This window comes from Bufo bufo, chromosome 2 (assembly GCF_905171765.1).
Source record: "Bufo bufo chromosome 2, aBufBuf1.1, whole genome shotgun sequence".
NCBI lineage: Eukaryota > Metazoa > Chordata > Amphibia > Anura > Bufonidae > Bufo > Bufo bufo.
The window spans coordinates 248,613,450-248,628,149 of NC_053390.1; the positions used below are offsets into that span (position 1 = coordinate 248,613,450).

General features: G+C 44.7%; 1 protein-coding gene across 1 annotated transcript in view; it reads right to left on the minus strand.

Moving 5' to 3' along the window:
* The window catches only part of CDC45 (cell division cycle 45), a 78,485-nt gene that overhangs the window by 45,790 nt on the left and 17,995 nt on the right, over positions 1-14,700 (minus strand). The window contains exons 2-7 of the mRNA XM_040416345.1: positions 14,626-14,685; positions 10,287-10,379; positions 9,747-9,884; positions 9,491-9,640; positions 6,141-6,199; positions 1,719-1,767 (exon numbers count right to left, since the gene is read on the minus strand). Coding sequence (XP_040272279.1) covers positions 1,719-1,767; positions 6,141-6,199; positions 9,491-9,640; positions 9,747-9,884; positions 10,287-10,379; positions 14,626-14,685 — 549 coding nt within the window. The remainder of the gene's footprint in view (positions 1-1,718; positions 1,768-6,140; positions 6,200-9,490; positions 9,641-9,746; positions 9,885-10,286; positions 10,380-14,625; positions 14,686-14,700) is intronic.

Genomic DNA, 14,700 nt, shown 5'->3' on the forward strand with positions numbered 1-14,700 from the left:
GAGGCCTCACTATCACCACTGCACCCCCCAAAGTATTCAGAGAGCTTGTTCCCCATCCCCCACCCAGCAATCATTTTCAGGCCCACCACTCCTTCCCCTACATTAGTTAGAAAGCCGTTTTCCCTCCATAACCAGCCTCCCCTATGCCCCCAGCAATCATTTTCAGGCTCACCATCCTCCCCTAACCCCAATCTGGTCACAGCGCTTGTTCTCCTTTCCACCCTAGCTCACCATCCTTCTCCCATCCCAAATCCATTAACATGCCCTTTTAAATGTGTGGCAGTCTTCAGGAGGTGACGTGCAGCCAGTAGCGTAGCAGTCTCATTCTCTGCTATTGCTCCTCTTTGGCAGGAAGCGTGTGCAGAGACATAGTGTATGACATACCTGAAGGTTTTTTCATTCAAAGTTCAGCGCGGCAACAGCCGGGCATCTAACAAATGGCAACAAAACTGAAAAGTCTTCTTGTCATCATTTAGCCACAGCTGGCGTGCAAGCAGAAGGAGGTCTGCGTGCCACAGGTTGCTGACACCTGCGTTAAACACCAAAGTCATTTCATTCAATGATTATCACTAGAGAAGAATGTCCAATACATTTCTCGCCAATAGAAAAGATTTGACAGAAATAACATAAGCACAATCTGTCAGCAGATTTGTATCAATTAAACTAGCTGACTTGTTGCATATGTGTTGGCAGCCGACAGAATCTGTGTTGGTCCTATGTTCATATGTACCCACATTGCCGAGAAATACGATGTTTTAATATATGCAAATTTGCCTCTAGGAGCAAAGGGGGCGTTACCGTTACACCTAGAGACTCTGATCTCTGAAAGTGCCGCGTCATCACTGCTGCCTGGCCCTGTCATTATCTCTGCTTAAAAGGGGTTGTACCATCTCAGACATTGGGGGCATATCGCTAGGATATGCCCCCAATGTCTGATAGGTGAGAGTGTGGGACCCGCATCTCTCTCAAACTGAGCCAGCCCCGTAGAAGTGAATGGAGAGGTGGGTACGCTTGCTGAGCGCGCTTTCCATTCACTTCAATGGGACTTCCAAGAATAGCCAAGCATGGCCCAGCACCTATTAGACATTGGGGGAATATCGCTAGAATATGCCCCCAATGTCTCAGATGGGACAACCCCTTTAAACATGTTAATGCTTTTTTTTTTTAAATACATGCTTTGTTGCATTAAAGTGATGATTGACACTTAAATTTACATGGGGTTATGAGGTGTATAATGAGAATTCTAAAATGATATGCTTGCTTCAATCTGTTCCCTACATCTTGCTAACCTACCTAGTGTATATTACAAAGAAGCAGAGGACAGCTTAATACACCAAGGTGCAAGATGAGACTACATAGGGTTTGATTGTAGTCCGTTAGCTCAAAGATGCATCAGTCTATATAGAAGTAGTTAATAAAAGATGGTAAGGCCTTTTTAATCCAAATGTTTTCCCTAGTTGCTTTATTTCGATGCATTAAAACAGCGTAAAATTCTTTATGCAAACATGGAAATAGTCCATGACCATCACTGCTGGTTGGACCATTCTGCAGCATAATTGATGTTAATGTGATAACTATCATTCATTATTGTTACTTTTGGAAATTCAGTATCTTACACTAAAATAACTAAACAGACCTTACAAAATAGAAACTAGAAGTGCAAACACTTGTTTTTACAAAGAAAAGGGGGAAAACTATACAAGCCATGTATTACTCACAGACGTTCCATGGTATTCATACTGTTCATAGTCAAAAAGGATCTCTCTCCTGTAGGATAGAGGGGATAATGTGAGAACAAAAAAATTAAAAAATCTTTGAAAAGACTAAGAATGCACATTAAAATAAAATAAAAATATTTATGACAGATTTGAAAAAAGGATACATCCTAACAGCCATTCACGTCGCACGTATTAACATGTAATGACCCATTATCTATTTTATCTATGCACTACAAATGTTCAATGTGAGCTCCATTGGTGACTAGATGTCTAGACACTTGCCAGTATATCCTCGGATATGGACACCACTTTTTCAGGTTGCTCAGATCCTGAGGCTGGGGGCAGATTTAACAAACTGGTGTAAATTAGAGCTGGCTTATAGCAACCAATCAGATTCCACCTTTCATTTTTACAAGAAGCTGTGAAAAATGAAAGGTGGAATCTGATTGGTTGCTATGGGCAACTAAGCCATTTCTACTTTACACCTGTTTGATAAATCTCCCCCAATGAGTTTTTGATGTAGCCCCGAAGAAAGATTGCAGGGTGTTAAATTTGGTGATCATGGGGGCCAGCGCAACATTGGTTGATCCAACATTCCAGTAGAGTTTCATTCAGGTATCTATGAACATCCAACTGGAAAGGAGGAGGAGCACCATCCCGCTGATTATGTTTAGGAGATCTCAAGCCATTCCCATAATATTTCCAGGTAGTAGTGGCCAGTGATCGTACCCAAAAGGAGGACAGTAGACTTTGCTCCTGGTCATTAAACAGAATACGTTTACTTAGGGCGAGTCCCTCATGAGCTTGTTAAGGGCAGGTGGGTATTCCAAGCCCCAGATTCTTACTTTAAGGCAACTGACCTTCCCACTTGAAAGGTAGCATCATTGCTGACCACCACCCTGTCAGGAAATGTGTCCTTTTCCAATAGGCCTTGCAAGACTATGTAAAAGTCCTGGTGTTCCAGTTTGTCATCCGTTTTAAGCTCCTGAAAAATCTAATCTGTATGGCTTACAACGCAGGCATTCTAATAAGATACGCCAAATTGCGGTTTGTGCCACTTGTAGCTCCATACTAGTCAGCCTGGTCGACTTTCTAGGACTCGCACACGATTCAAATCCTGTTCACTGTGTCTTCTGAAGTCTTCGGGTGGCCCAAACTTTTCCCATGACAAACAGCCATTGGTTTAAAATTTTCACCCAATGCAAAATGTACTTTCTATTAGGAGCACATTTACCAAATTTATTCTGAAAAGTACGCTGTGCTGTCACAATAGACCGCGTTCTAGCAAATTCCAACATGCAAAAAGCTTTTTCTTGCTGCAATGTTGCCATATTAAACCTGCCCTTCTATGTACAGGTTTAAACTACCTAAAAAGGGACAGATTTGTGACAAGTGTCTAGGAGAAAACTGACTGGTACCCATAGTAAAGCTTTCATTTTTCAAAAGCAGAATTTGCTTCATTTAACCACCTCCGGAACGCCGAACGCTGCGACGCGTCCTGGAGGTGGTTGATTCATTCCTCCTGGACGCATATACGCGTCCTCTCGCGAGACTTCCTGTGAACGCGCGCACACAGGCACGCGTGCTCACAGGATCGGAAGGTAAGAGAGTGGATCTCCAGACTGCCAGCGGCGATCGTTCGCTGGCAGACTGGAGATGCGATTTTTTTTAACCCCTAACAGGTATATTAGACGCTGTTTTGATAACAGCGTCTAATATACCTGCTACCTGGTCCTCTGGTGGTCCCTTTTGCTTGGATCGACCACCAGAGGACACAGGTAGCTCAGTAATATGTAGCACCAACCACCACACTACACCCCCCCCCCCGTCACTTATTAACCCCTTATTAACCCCTGATCACCCCCCTGTAAGGCTCCATTCAGACGTCCGTATGATTTTTACGGATCCACTGATAGATGGATCGGATCCGCAAAACACATACGGACGTCTGAATGGAGCCTTACAGGGGAGTGATCAATGACAGGGGGGTGATCACCCCCCTGTCATTAATCACCCCCCTGTCATGCTGCATTCAGATGCCCGTATGTTTTTTACGGATACACGGATCGGATCCGCAAAACACATTCGGACATCTGAATGGAGCCTTATAGGGGGGTGATCACCCCATATAGACTCACTGATCACCCCACGGTCATGCTCCATTCAGACGTCCGTATGATTTTTACGGATCCACTGATACTTGGATCGGATCCGCAAAACACATACGGACGTCTGAATGGAGCCTTACAGGGGGGTCATCAATGACAGGGGGGTGATCAGACATTTTTTTGGCCCAAGTTAGCGGAAATTATTTATTTTTTTCTTCCAAAGTCTTATATTCCACTAACTTGTGTCAAAAAATAAAATCTCACATGAACTCACCATACCCCTCACGGAATCCAAATGCGTAAAAATTTTTAGACATTTATATTCCAGACTTCTTCTCACGCTTTAGGGCCCCTAGAATGCCAGGGCAGTATAAATACCCCACATGTGACCCCATTTCGGAAAGAAGACACCCCAAGGTATTCCGTGAGGGGCATATTGAGTCCATGAAAGATTTAAATTTTTGTCCCAAGTTAGCGGAAAGTGAGAAAAAAATATATATATCAATTTCCGCTAACTTGTGCCAAAAAAATAAATAAATTTCTATGAACTCGCCATGCCCCTCATTGAATACCTTGGGGTGTCTTCTTTCCAAAATGGGGTCACATGTGGGGTATTTATACTGCCCTGGCATTCTAGGGGCCCTAAAGCGTGAGAAGAAGTCTGGGATCCAAATGTCTAAAAATGCCCTCATAAAAGGAATGTGGGCCCCTTTGCGCATCTAGGCTGCAAAAAAGTGTCACACATCTGGTATCGCCGTACTCAGGAGAAGTTGGGCAATGTGTTTTGGGGTGTCATTTTACATATACCCATGCTGGGTGAGATAAATAACTTGGTCAAATGCCAACTTTGTATAAAAAAAAAAAAAAATGGGAAAAGTTGTCTTTTGCCGAGATATTTCTCTCACCCAGCATGAGTATATGTAAAAAAAGACACCCCAAAACACATTGCCCAACTTCTCCAGAATACGGCGATACCACATGTGTGACACTTTTTTGCAGCCTAGGTGGGCAAAGGGGCCCACATTCCAAAGAGCACCTTTCGGATTTCACTGGTCATTTTTTACAGAATTTGATTTCAAACTCCTTACCACACATTTGGGCCCCTAGAATGCCAGGGCAGTATAACTACCCCACAAGTGACCCCATTTTGGAAAGAAGACACCCCAAGGTATTCGCTGATGGGCATAGTGAGTTTAAGTTTTTATTTTTTGTCACAAGTTAGTGGAATATGAGACTTTGTAAGAAAAAAAAAAAGAAAAAAAAATCATCATTTTCCGCTAACTTGTGACAAAAAATAAAAAGTTCTATGAACTCACTATGCCCATCAGCGAATACCTTAGGGTGTCTACTTTCCGAAATGGGGTCATTTGTGGGGTGTTTGTACTGTCTGGCCATTGTAGAACCTCAGGAAACATGATAGGTGCTCAGAAAGTCAGAGCTTTTTTTAATCAAAGACATGTAGAACAATAAATTTAGAGATAAATTTATATATGGATGTAGTTTTTTTTGCAAAATTTTACAACTGAAAGTGAAAAATGTCTTTTTTGCAAAAAAAAATCGTTAAATTTCGATTAATAACAAAAAAAAGTAAAAATGTCAGCAGCAATGAAATACCACCAAATGAAAGCTCTATTAGTGAGAAGAAAAGGAGGTAAAATTCATTTGTGTGGTAAGTTGCATGACCGAGCAATAAACGGTTAAAGTAGTGTAGGTCAGAAGTGTAAAAAGTGGCCTGGTCATTAAGGGTGTTTAAGCTAGGGGGGCTGAGGTGGTTAAAGAGGACCTTTCACCTGGAAAAACATTGTGAACGAAGTATGTTGACATGGAGAGCGGCGCCCGGGGATCTCACTGCACTTACTATTATCCCTGGGCGCCGCTCCGTTCTCCCGTTATGTACTCCGATATCTTCTCTCACCAAGTTATAGTAGGCTGTGTCTGCCCTTGTCCTGTGAGCGTCTCCTTCTCCTAGGCTGCAGCGCTGGCCAATCGCAGTGCAAAGCTCACAGCCTGGGAGTTTTTTTTTCTCCCAGGCTGTGAGCTGTGCGCTGCGATTGGCCAGCGCTGCAGCCTAGGAGAAGGAGACGCTCACAGGACAAGGGCAGACACCGCCTACTATAACTTAGTGAGAGAAGATATCGGAGTACATAACGGGAGAACGGAGCGGCGCCCAGGGATAATAGTAAGTGCAGTGAGATCCCCGGGCGCCGCTCTCCATGTCAACATACTTCGTTCACAATGTTTTTCCAGGTGAAAGGTCCTCTTTAACTACAAGCACCATCCTTTTTGAATCACCCTGTATATAAAAACTTCTTACCTACGTGCCTCCCACTCTCTTCTCTGTCGTCTTCTCTCAATTCTTCTTTCTACAGCTCCCTAGGAAGGAAATCAAAATTTTAAAACATGTAAAGTGTATGCAAAAAAAGTTAAGAAATAGAAATAAATGAATACATGCTGTATCTAATACACAAGTTCTTATTTGGTACACATGCTTCTATATTGGCACAAAACTTAAAATATTTATGACAGATTTGATATGTTACACTTGAATCCTTAAAAGGGGTTCTGCACTTTGTTTTAACTGATGATCTATCCTCTGGATAGATCATCAGCTTCTGATCGGCGGGGGTCCGACACCCGGGACCCCCGCCGATCAGCTGTTTGAGAAGGCAGCGGCGCTCCAGTAGCGCCGCGGCCTTCTCACTGTAAGCTCCATTCAAGTGAACAGAGCTTACCCCGCCCACGCTAGTTGATACTAGTCGTGACGTCACTGGGCCTGCGGTAAACAGTGAGAAGGCTGTGGCGCTACTGGAGCACCGCTGCCTTCTCAAACAGCTGATCAGCAGGGGTGCCAGGTGTCTGACCCCGCCGATCAGAAGCTGATGATCTATCCAGAGGATAGATCATCAGTTAAAACTAAGTGCAGAACCCTTTTAACCTCTTTATGACAACACAAGGTAAATTAAAAGGTTGATGAACTGGGCTTTGTACCTACAAGCAAATTAATATATGTGATTAATTTGATGGCACTGCGCGCTCCTGCATGCTGTGTCACAGAACTGAAATAATCCGTTTCCAAACACACAAAACCCATTAAAACAGTGCTCATATCATATGCTCCCTGCTACACCACAGTAAAAATAAATAAATGAAAAACCTAAAAGGTACTATATAAAAAAAAAAAAAAGAAAAAAAATTCTTTAAAAGCCTCCCCAGAGTGCACAAACCCACACCGACCAATTTTAAAGGGGTTCTGCAGTTTGTTTAAACTGATGACAAAATTGTATGAAATTAATGCTTGAGCACCTGATACCCATGAAAAGACCTGTGTGTAACATGCTGCTTAAAGGGGTTCTGCAGTTTGTGTAAACTGATGATCCATCCTCTGGATAGATCATCAGCATCTGATCGTCAGGGGTCCGACACCCAGGACCCCTGCTGATCAGCTGTTTGAGAAGGCAGCTGCGCTTAGCCCCAGCCAAGCCAGTTAATACTAGTCATGACGTCACTGGGCCAGCGGTATACAGTGAGAAGGCCGCGGCGCTACTGGAGCGCCGCTGCCTTCTCAAACAGCTGATCGGCGGGGGTCGCGGGTGTCGGACCCCACCGGTCAGATGCTGCTGATCTATCCAGAGGATAGATCATCAGTTTAAATAAACTGCAAAACCCCATTAAGTAGCATGTTACACAGGTTTTTTCATGGGTATCAGGTGCTCAAGCATTAAATTCATACAATTTTGTCATACAGAATATGTCAAACATATGGTTACCCCTGGCCACCAATTTTTATGCCTTTACTGATCAATTTCTTTACTTTGATGCTTACAGACCATGTACAGAGGAGTTTTCTAAAGCTAAGGGAGAGCAATACATGTAAAGATAAACTAGGGTATTTGTTTTTAGTGCTATAGTAGTAGGGTTGGGAAATTAAAATCGAATTAAAATCGATTAATTCACCCTTTTTTTGTGTCAGACAATTTTATTTTTTAAATAGCTTTTTTTCCCCCCCTTAACCGTGACATTAACCGTGCAGGAGGGACTGAAGAAACCCTGTGCAGGCTGCGCTGATTCAGCACTGTGGATCACCGCATTGGGCACATGACCAAGCTCCCATTTACGGTCAATGGGTGGAAGGATCTGGTCTCAGAATGTGGGTTCAGATTAGGCGAAGAATGCAGCTAGGAATGTTGGCAGCAGCAGTCGCTCCTGGATAGGGCTGCAGCTATCGACTATTTAAATTGAGTACTCTAATAACAAAGCTAAGAATTAAAAGAACGTTTTTCTTTATAATAACTCATCTGCCCCCCATGACATCAGGTCCCCCCCAGTGCCACCAGCTTCTCTCTACTAGCCATGTCCCCAGCACCAGTGAAATAAAATACTTACTTCTCCTGTAGGGGTGCCGCTCCACAACTCCTCCAGCTTCTTCTCTGCACGCTGAACTGTCATGCTAACGTCAGACAGCATCGGGTCATAGTGCGCGCTTACATACACTAGGACTTGATAATGTGTCAGCATACAGTGCAGTGCGACCACGGAGTGGTGAGTAATAGCAAGTGCTTTACTCCCGCTCTGTGGTCACATGACACAAACGAATAGTCGATGCAAAAGATTTGCAGAGGATATTTTTGTGTCGAATTACTCGATTCAAATCGAGTAATTGTTTCAGCCCTCCTCCTGGTAATGTGTGTGTGTGTGTGGCGAGTATGGTTGTGCCAGATACTCCTCATCTCGCTAATCACCTGTCTTGTGCTCAGTGCCCCATGGTTATAAATTCTCAGAGCCATAATCGTTAATGATTGGATTGTGTGAGAGGTGAAGGCCTGAGTGTCAGGAGAGGTGGTGCCTGCACTGCCGATATGACTGTGAGGAACATCCCCCTGACAGCAAGCATCACCAGACACATGGCTATCATCCCTGACAGTGCCTAAAAGTTCATACATCCAACTGTCCAAGTCTGTCCTAGTTCTAATGTGCAGAATTATACTGATGTGCACATACATCCACGCTTTGCTACATTAATAAAAAAAAAAAGGTTATTGCCAGAATAAAATAAGCAGAGAAGACTCAATCATCCTTACATTGAAAATTGTATATTTTTTGGGCAAAATCGACCAGCCCTATGCTATGGTGAGGTCACACATATTTGACATTGCTATGTATGGGAGAAAGAGAGGCTTAATTTTGAGGGTAAATATTTATTGCACAAACTACCTTAAAGTGCTGTCTAGTATTTCCTTTATATTGATGGCTTATCCCTAGAAAGGGTCATTAACTCTGACTGGCAGGGGTCTGACACCCAACAACACATCAATCAGCTGTTCTGGAATAGTTCCAGAAAAACCTCAGTGGACCAACACTGCTCTGTCCATTGTGTAGTGGATGATGTTGGTTACTGCAGCGCCACTCCTATTCACTTAAATAGTAGCAGTAACCAGCTTCATCCAGTACACAATTAAAGGAGCTGTGTAGTTCCGGTGCCGAAGCTATTCCAAAACAGCAAATCATGTGTGGGACCCTTTCTGATCCAATATTGATAGCTCATTGTAAAGCTATGCCATCAATATCAAGATACAGAACAGTGAAATTTTCCTTTGGTCATAAAGGCCCAAAACAGCCCTGGTTATGAAAGGGTTAAATAGCAGACCTATTTTGGACAAACTGTACCTCATCAAAGCGTCTCCTTTTTCCAGAAGGCTCAGAGCCTTCACTTTCATTCCCAGAATCGTCTTCATCCTCATTATCTTCATCATCTCGGAAAATGTCATCATAGGCCGGTATTTCCAGATCATCGTCCTGTTTAATAAGCAACTTTATCTGTAGAAAACGCGAGGAATGATTATTCATGATGATCTCCCGATTGTGATACAAAAAGAACGTGCTAAAGATATCCATCATCATCCATTCCAGATGTCAGACATACCTGGGTGTCATTGTATACATTTACTACATCTATCGGTCTGTGGGTGTCACATATGAAGAAGACTGTCTCTTCCTGTGGTTGCAGAGTCTCCAAAAGATCAACATTTGCACCACAATTGAGGAGAACAAAATAACGAAACTGAAAAAGGTTACAAAATAAATAGTTACCACGAAAGCCTTTTACAGTCGTGACTTTTGCTTCTAAAGATGGATTCTGTAATAACCGTCATAACACTAATAAGAGCATTGTGCATAAAGCCTCCAGACAAGGACTCAAACTTATTAAAGTACCATAAATTTTAAATCAATTGAGGCAACTGACAAAACTGATTTCTGGCCAGTAAAGTTTCAGATTTTAATTGGAAATCAGCAAACTGATTTTTTTTCTTTAAATCTCAAACAGTGCCTAGTGTATGTACTTTATGCAATGCCTTTACCTTTCAGGCAAGAGCCAGGGAAGGTGATTATCCTGAAGATCATATCTGGGTCTAATACTTTGGTGAAGCATACCTTGCGTTTTTTAATTGTACAAACGACTTACCTGTTCTTTGTGCTCAAGGAAAACTATTTCAAGTTCTTGCCAAGTAGAAACGGGAACTAATGTATACTGGACATGGTCACACTGAAATAAAGCCTGATGAAAAAACATATTTCAATCAAAATGCCATGGATCAGGTGTCAAAAGGTACTTTCACACTAGCGTTATTCTTTTCCGGCATGGCGTTACGTCCTAGGGGCTCAATACCGGAAAAGAACTGATCAGTTATCCTATTGCATTCTGAATGGAGAGAAATCGTTCAGGATGCATCAGGATGTCTTCTGAAAAAGCAAAAAGACTGAACTGGACAGAGATAATTCCGGAACACTTGCTGGCATTTTTTCCCCATTGACATGCAATAATGCCAGATCCGGCAAAACATATCCGGCATTGCAGTCTGCGCGTGCTCACCGGAGAGACGGATCCGGCATTTCAAAGCATTTATCATACGAATCAGGAGTCGTCTGACAAATGCCATCAGTTTGCATACGTTTTTATGGATCCGGCAGGCAGTTCCGGCGACAGAACTGCTTGCCGGAATCCTCTGCAACAAGTGTGAAAGTACCCTAACATTATAATATTAGCTTCATCTGAGTAAGGGCTCATTCACATGACAGCAAGCAGTCTGTGCCCATATGAGTACAGCAAACTGCAGTCTGCAATGCATGGGCACCGGCTGTTTGAATGTCGCATTGAGGCATGGACCCTCTGATTTGAATGGGACCACGATCTGCAACATACAGCAAAAGATAGGACAAGTCCTATCATTTGAGGTGTGGGGGAATGGACCCTTAAGCCCATGGAAGCACTTAGTAACTACGATCCGAGCTTCTGCTCTGCACCGCATCTTGCGGACCAAGTCAACGGGTCCGCGTCAGTGATTCACACGGCTGGGGTCCATATATATGGGCATAGACAGCCTACGGTTGTGCCAATGAACCCTTATTTCAGACTGACTGAGCATTCAGATCAGTGCCGCCTTCTTGCCAACAAAAGTCACAAGAGTTTACAGTGATTTAAACATAATGAGGAGTTATGTACAAAGACTGTTGGCTTATGCTGGTCCTTGATTCCCCCCTGCACTGCCAGAGGATGCACGTAATTTATGTCGAGGCATGCGCCTCATCATAAATTAGGTGCATCTATGGCAGTTCGTGCACGTAAAAGTTAGTAAATTTGCCGGGCCCGATGTGGGTCCCTAACACTCAAGTGGAAAGAACGTCAAACACAAACACACCTGTGCGACAAAATACTGTTGCACAGGCATATAAGGTCACAAGAAGGGGTCTTGCAACTTCTTTTATGTCAAAGTGATCTTTGGTAATGACCATCAAATACAGAAATGTCTAAAGGAAAGAAAAACTTGCTAGTCAAATACAGAACATTGTCATATCTGCAGGAAGACACAGGAATACAGGAAAGCCTCAAGTTATGTGAAGATTCACTCATAAGAGTCTGTTAACATACAAGTCAATGGGGTTTGTGGGACGCAGTTAGGATTTCCTGTACAATGGATCTGATCAGAAGCCAAGATGCATATGTGTATAGGAAGTGTGGAAAACCCATCCCACAGACACGCTATATTTAGGCCCCTTTCACACAGGTGAGTTTTCCGCGCGGGTGCAATGCGTGAGGTGAACGCATTGCACCCGCACTGAATTCGGACCCATTCATTTTTATGGGGCTGTGCACATGAGCGGTGATTTTCACGCATCACTTGTGCGTTGCGTGAAAAATCGCAGGATGCTCTATATTGTGCGTTTTTCACGCAACGCAGGCCCCATAGAAGTGAATGGGACTGCTTGAAAATCGCAAGCATCCGCAAGCAAGTGCGGATGGTGTGCGATTTTCACGCATGGTTTTCTAGGATGAAAGCCTATTTACTGTATTATTTTCCCTTATAACATGGTTATAAGAGAAAATAGCATTATTTAATACAGAATGCTTAGGTCAATTGAGGGTTAAAAAATAAAAAATTAACTCACCTCCTCCAATTGATAGCGTAGCTTCCGGCCGGACTCCTTTTCTTTCTTCAGGACCTGTCAAAGGACCTGTGGTGACATCACTGTGCTCATCACATGATACATCACCATGGTGACGGATCATGTGATGAGCTCAGTGACGTCACCACAGGGTCCTTTGACAGGTCCTGAAGAAAGAACAGGTGACCGGCAGCTACGCGATCATTTGGAGGTTGTGAGTTAATAATTTGTTTTAACCCTCAATTGACCTTCTACTAAGCACTCTGTATTAAAGAATGCTATTTTCCCTTACAACCATGTTTAAGGGAAAACAACATTTACAGAATACTGATCCCAAAGCCGAACTTCTGTGAATAAGTCCGGGTCAGGGTACCAAACATGCCGATTTTTCTCACACGCGTGCAAAACGCATTAAAACGCTTTGCACTCACAGGGGAAAAAAATCGTGCATGCACCCGCATCTTTTCCCGCAACGCCCGGGTGAAACCAGCCTAAGAGGTTTTCCCTGCATTCCTCTGCTGGAATCCAAACCAGCTTATTGATGCCAATTATACAGAATTCAGGCTGCGATGTGATATGTTCACATTAGGGGTGCATCGAAATGAAAATTCTGGTCCGAAACCGAAAATTCAGGATGCCCTTGACCGAAAACCGAAACTGCCTTTTTGCCCAAATACTTTTAAAATACTTTTTTTTTAATGATTTTATTAATAATTCTTTTTCATGAATGAAATTCACCTGTGGGTGGCGCTGTTATGGAGAGGGGGATCTGTGGGTGGCGCTGTTATGGAGAGGGGGATCTGTGGGTGGCGCTGTTATGGAGAAGGGGATCTGTGGGTGGCGCTGTTATGGAGAGGGGGATCTGTGGGTGGCGCTGTTATGGAGAGGGGGATCTGTGGGTGGCGCTGTTATGGAGAAGGGGATCTGTGGGTGGCGCTGTTATGGAGAGGGGGATCTGTGGGTGGCGCTGTTATGGAGAGGGGGATCTGTGGGTGGCGCTGTTATGGAGAGGGGGATCTGTGGGTGGCGCTGTTATGGAGAGGGGGATCTGTGGGTGGCGCTGTTATGGAGAGGGGGATCTGTGGGTGGCGCTGTTATGGAGAGGGGGATCTGTGGGTGGCGCTGTTATGGAGAGGGGGATCTGTGGGTGGCGCTGTTATGGAGAGGGGGATCTGTGGGTGGCGCTGTTATGGAGAGGGGGATCTGTGGGTGGCGCTGTTATGGAGAGGGGGATCTGTGGGTGGCGCTGTTATGGAGAGGGGGATCTGTGGGTGGCGCTGTTATGGAGAGGGGGATCTGTGGGTGGCGCTGTTATGGAGAGGGGGATCTGTGGGTGGCGCTGTTATGGAGAGGGGGATCTGTGGGTGGCGCTGTTATGGAGAGGGGGATCTGTGGGTGGCGCTGGTATGGAGAGGGGGATCTGTGGGTGGCGCTGGTATGGAGAGGGGGATCTGTGGGTGGCGCTGTTATGGAGAGGGGGATCTGTGGGTGGCGCTGTTATGGAGAGGGGGATCTGTGGGTGGCGCTGTTATGGAGAGGGGGATCTGTGGGGGGCGCTGTTATGGAGAGGGGGATCTGTGGGGGGCGCTGTTATGGAGAGGGGGATCTGTGGGGGGCGCTGTTATGGAGAGGGGGATCTGTGGGGGGCGCTGTTATGGAGAGGGGGATCTGTGGGTGGCGCTGTTATGGAGAGGGGGATCTGTGGGTGGGGCTGTTATGGAGAGGGGATATGTGCACTGTTATGGGCATAACAGTGCACAGATCCCTTTCCCCATAACAGTGCACAGATCCCTTTACCCATAACAGTGCACAGATCCCTTTACCCATAACAGTGCACAGATCCCCCCTCCCCATAGCAGTGCCATAGACCGATCCCCCTACCCATAACAGCCCCGGCCCTGCTGCTCACAGCATCACTCACTGCATCTTTATTTTACCTTACAATCGTGACGCTCCAGTAACAACTCTGCAGGCAGAGCGGAGGGCGGCGTAACGTCACTTACTCACGTGACGCACCTGCTCCGCCCACTTTATGAATGAAGGAGGCGGAGCAGGCGCATCACGTGAGTAAGTGACGTTACGCCGGCCTCCGCTCTGCCTGCAGAGTTGTTAGTTACTGGAGCCTCACGATTGTAAGGTAAAATAAAGATGCAGTGACAAAGTAAACCGCCCGCCCGGCGCCCGCCCGCAGATGGTGGGTGACAAATCCCACACCCCATATTTTCGGCCGATATGTAACAATATCGGCCGAAGTGGATTAGGTGCATTTTCGGCCGATATTTTCGGCTGCCGGAATTTCGGTGCACCCCTAGTTCACATGCATAAAGCCTAAAAAGACAGGATTCAATAAATGCACTTACCTGCAGTATTTTACATGCACACAAAGCATCAACATCAGGAGCGACTAGAAGAAGCACGCGCTAGAAAATGTAAAA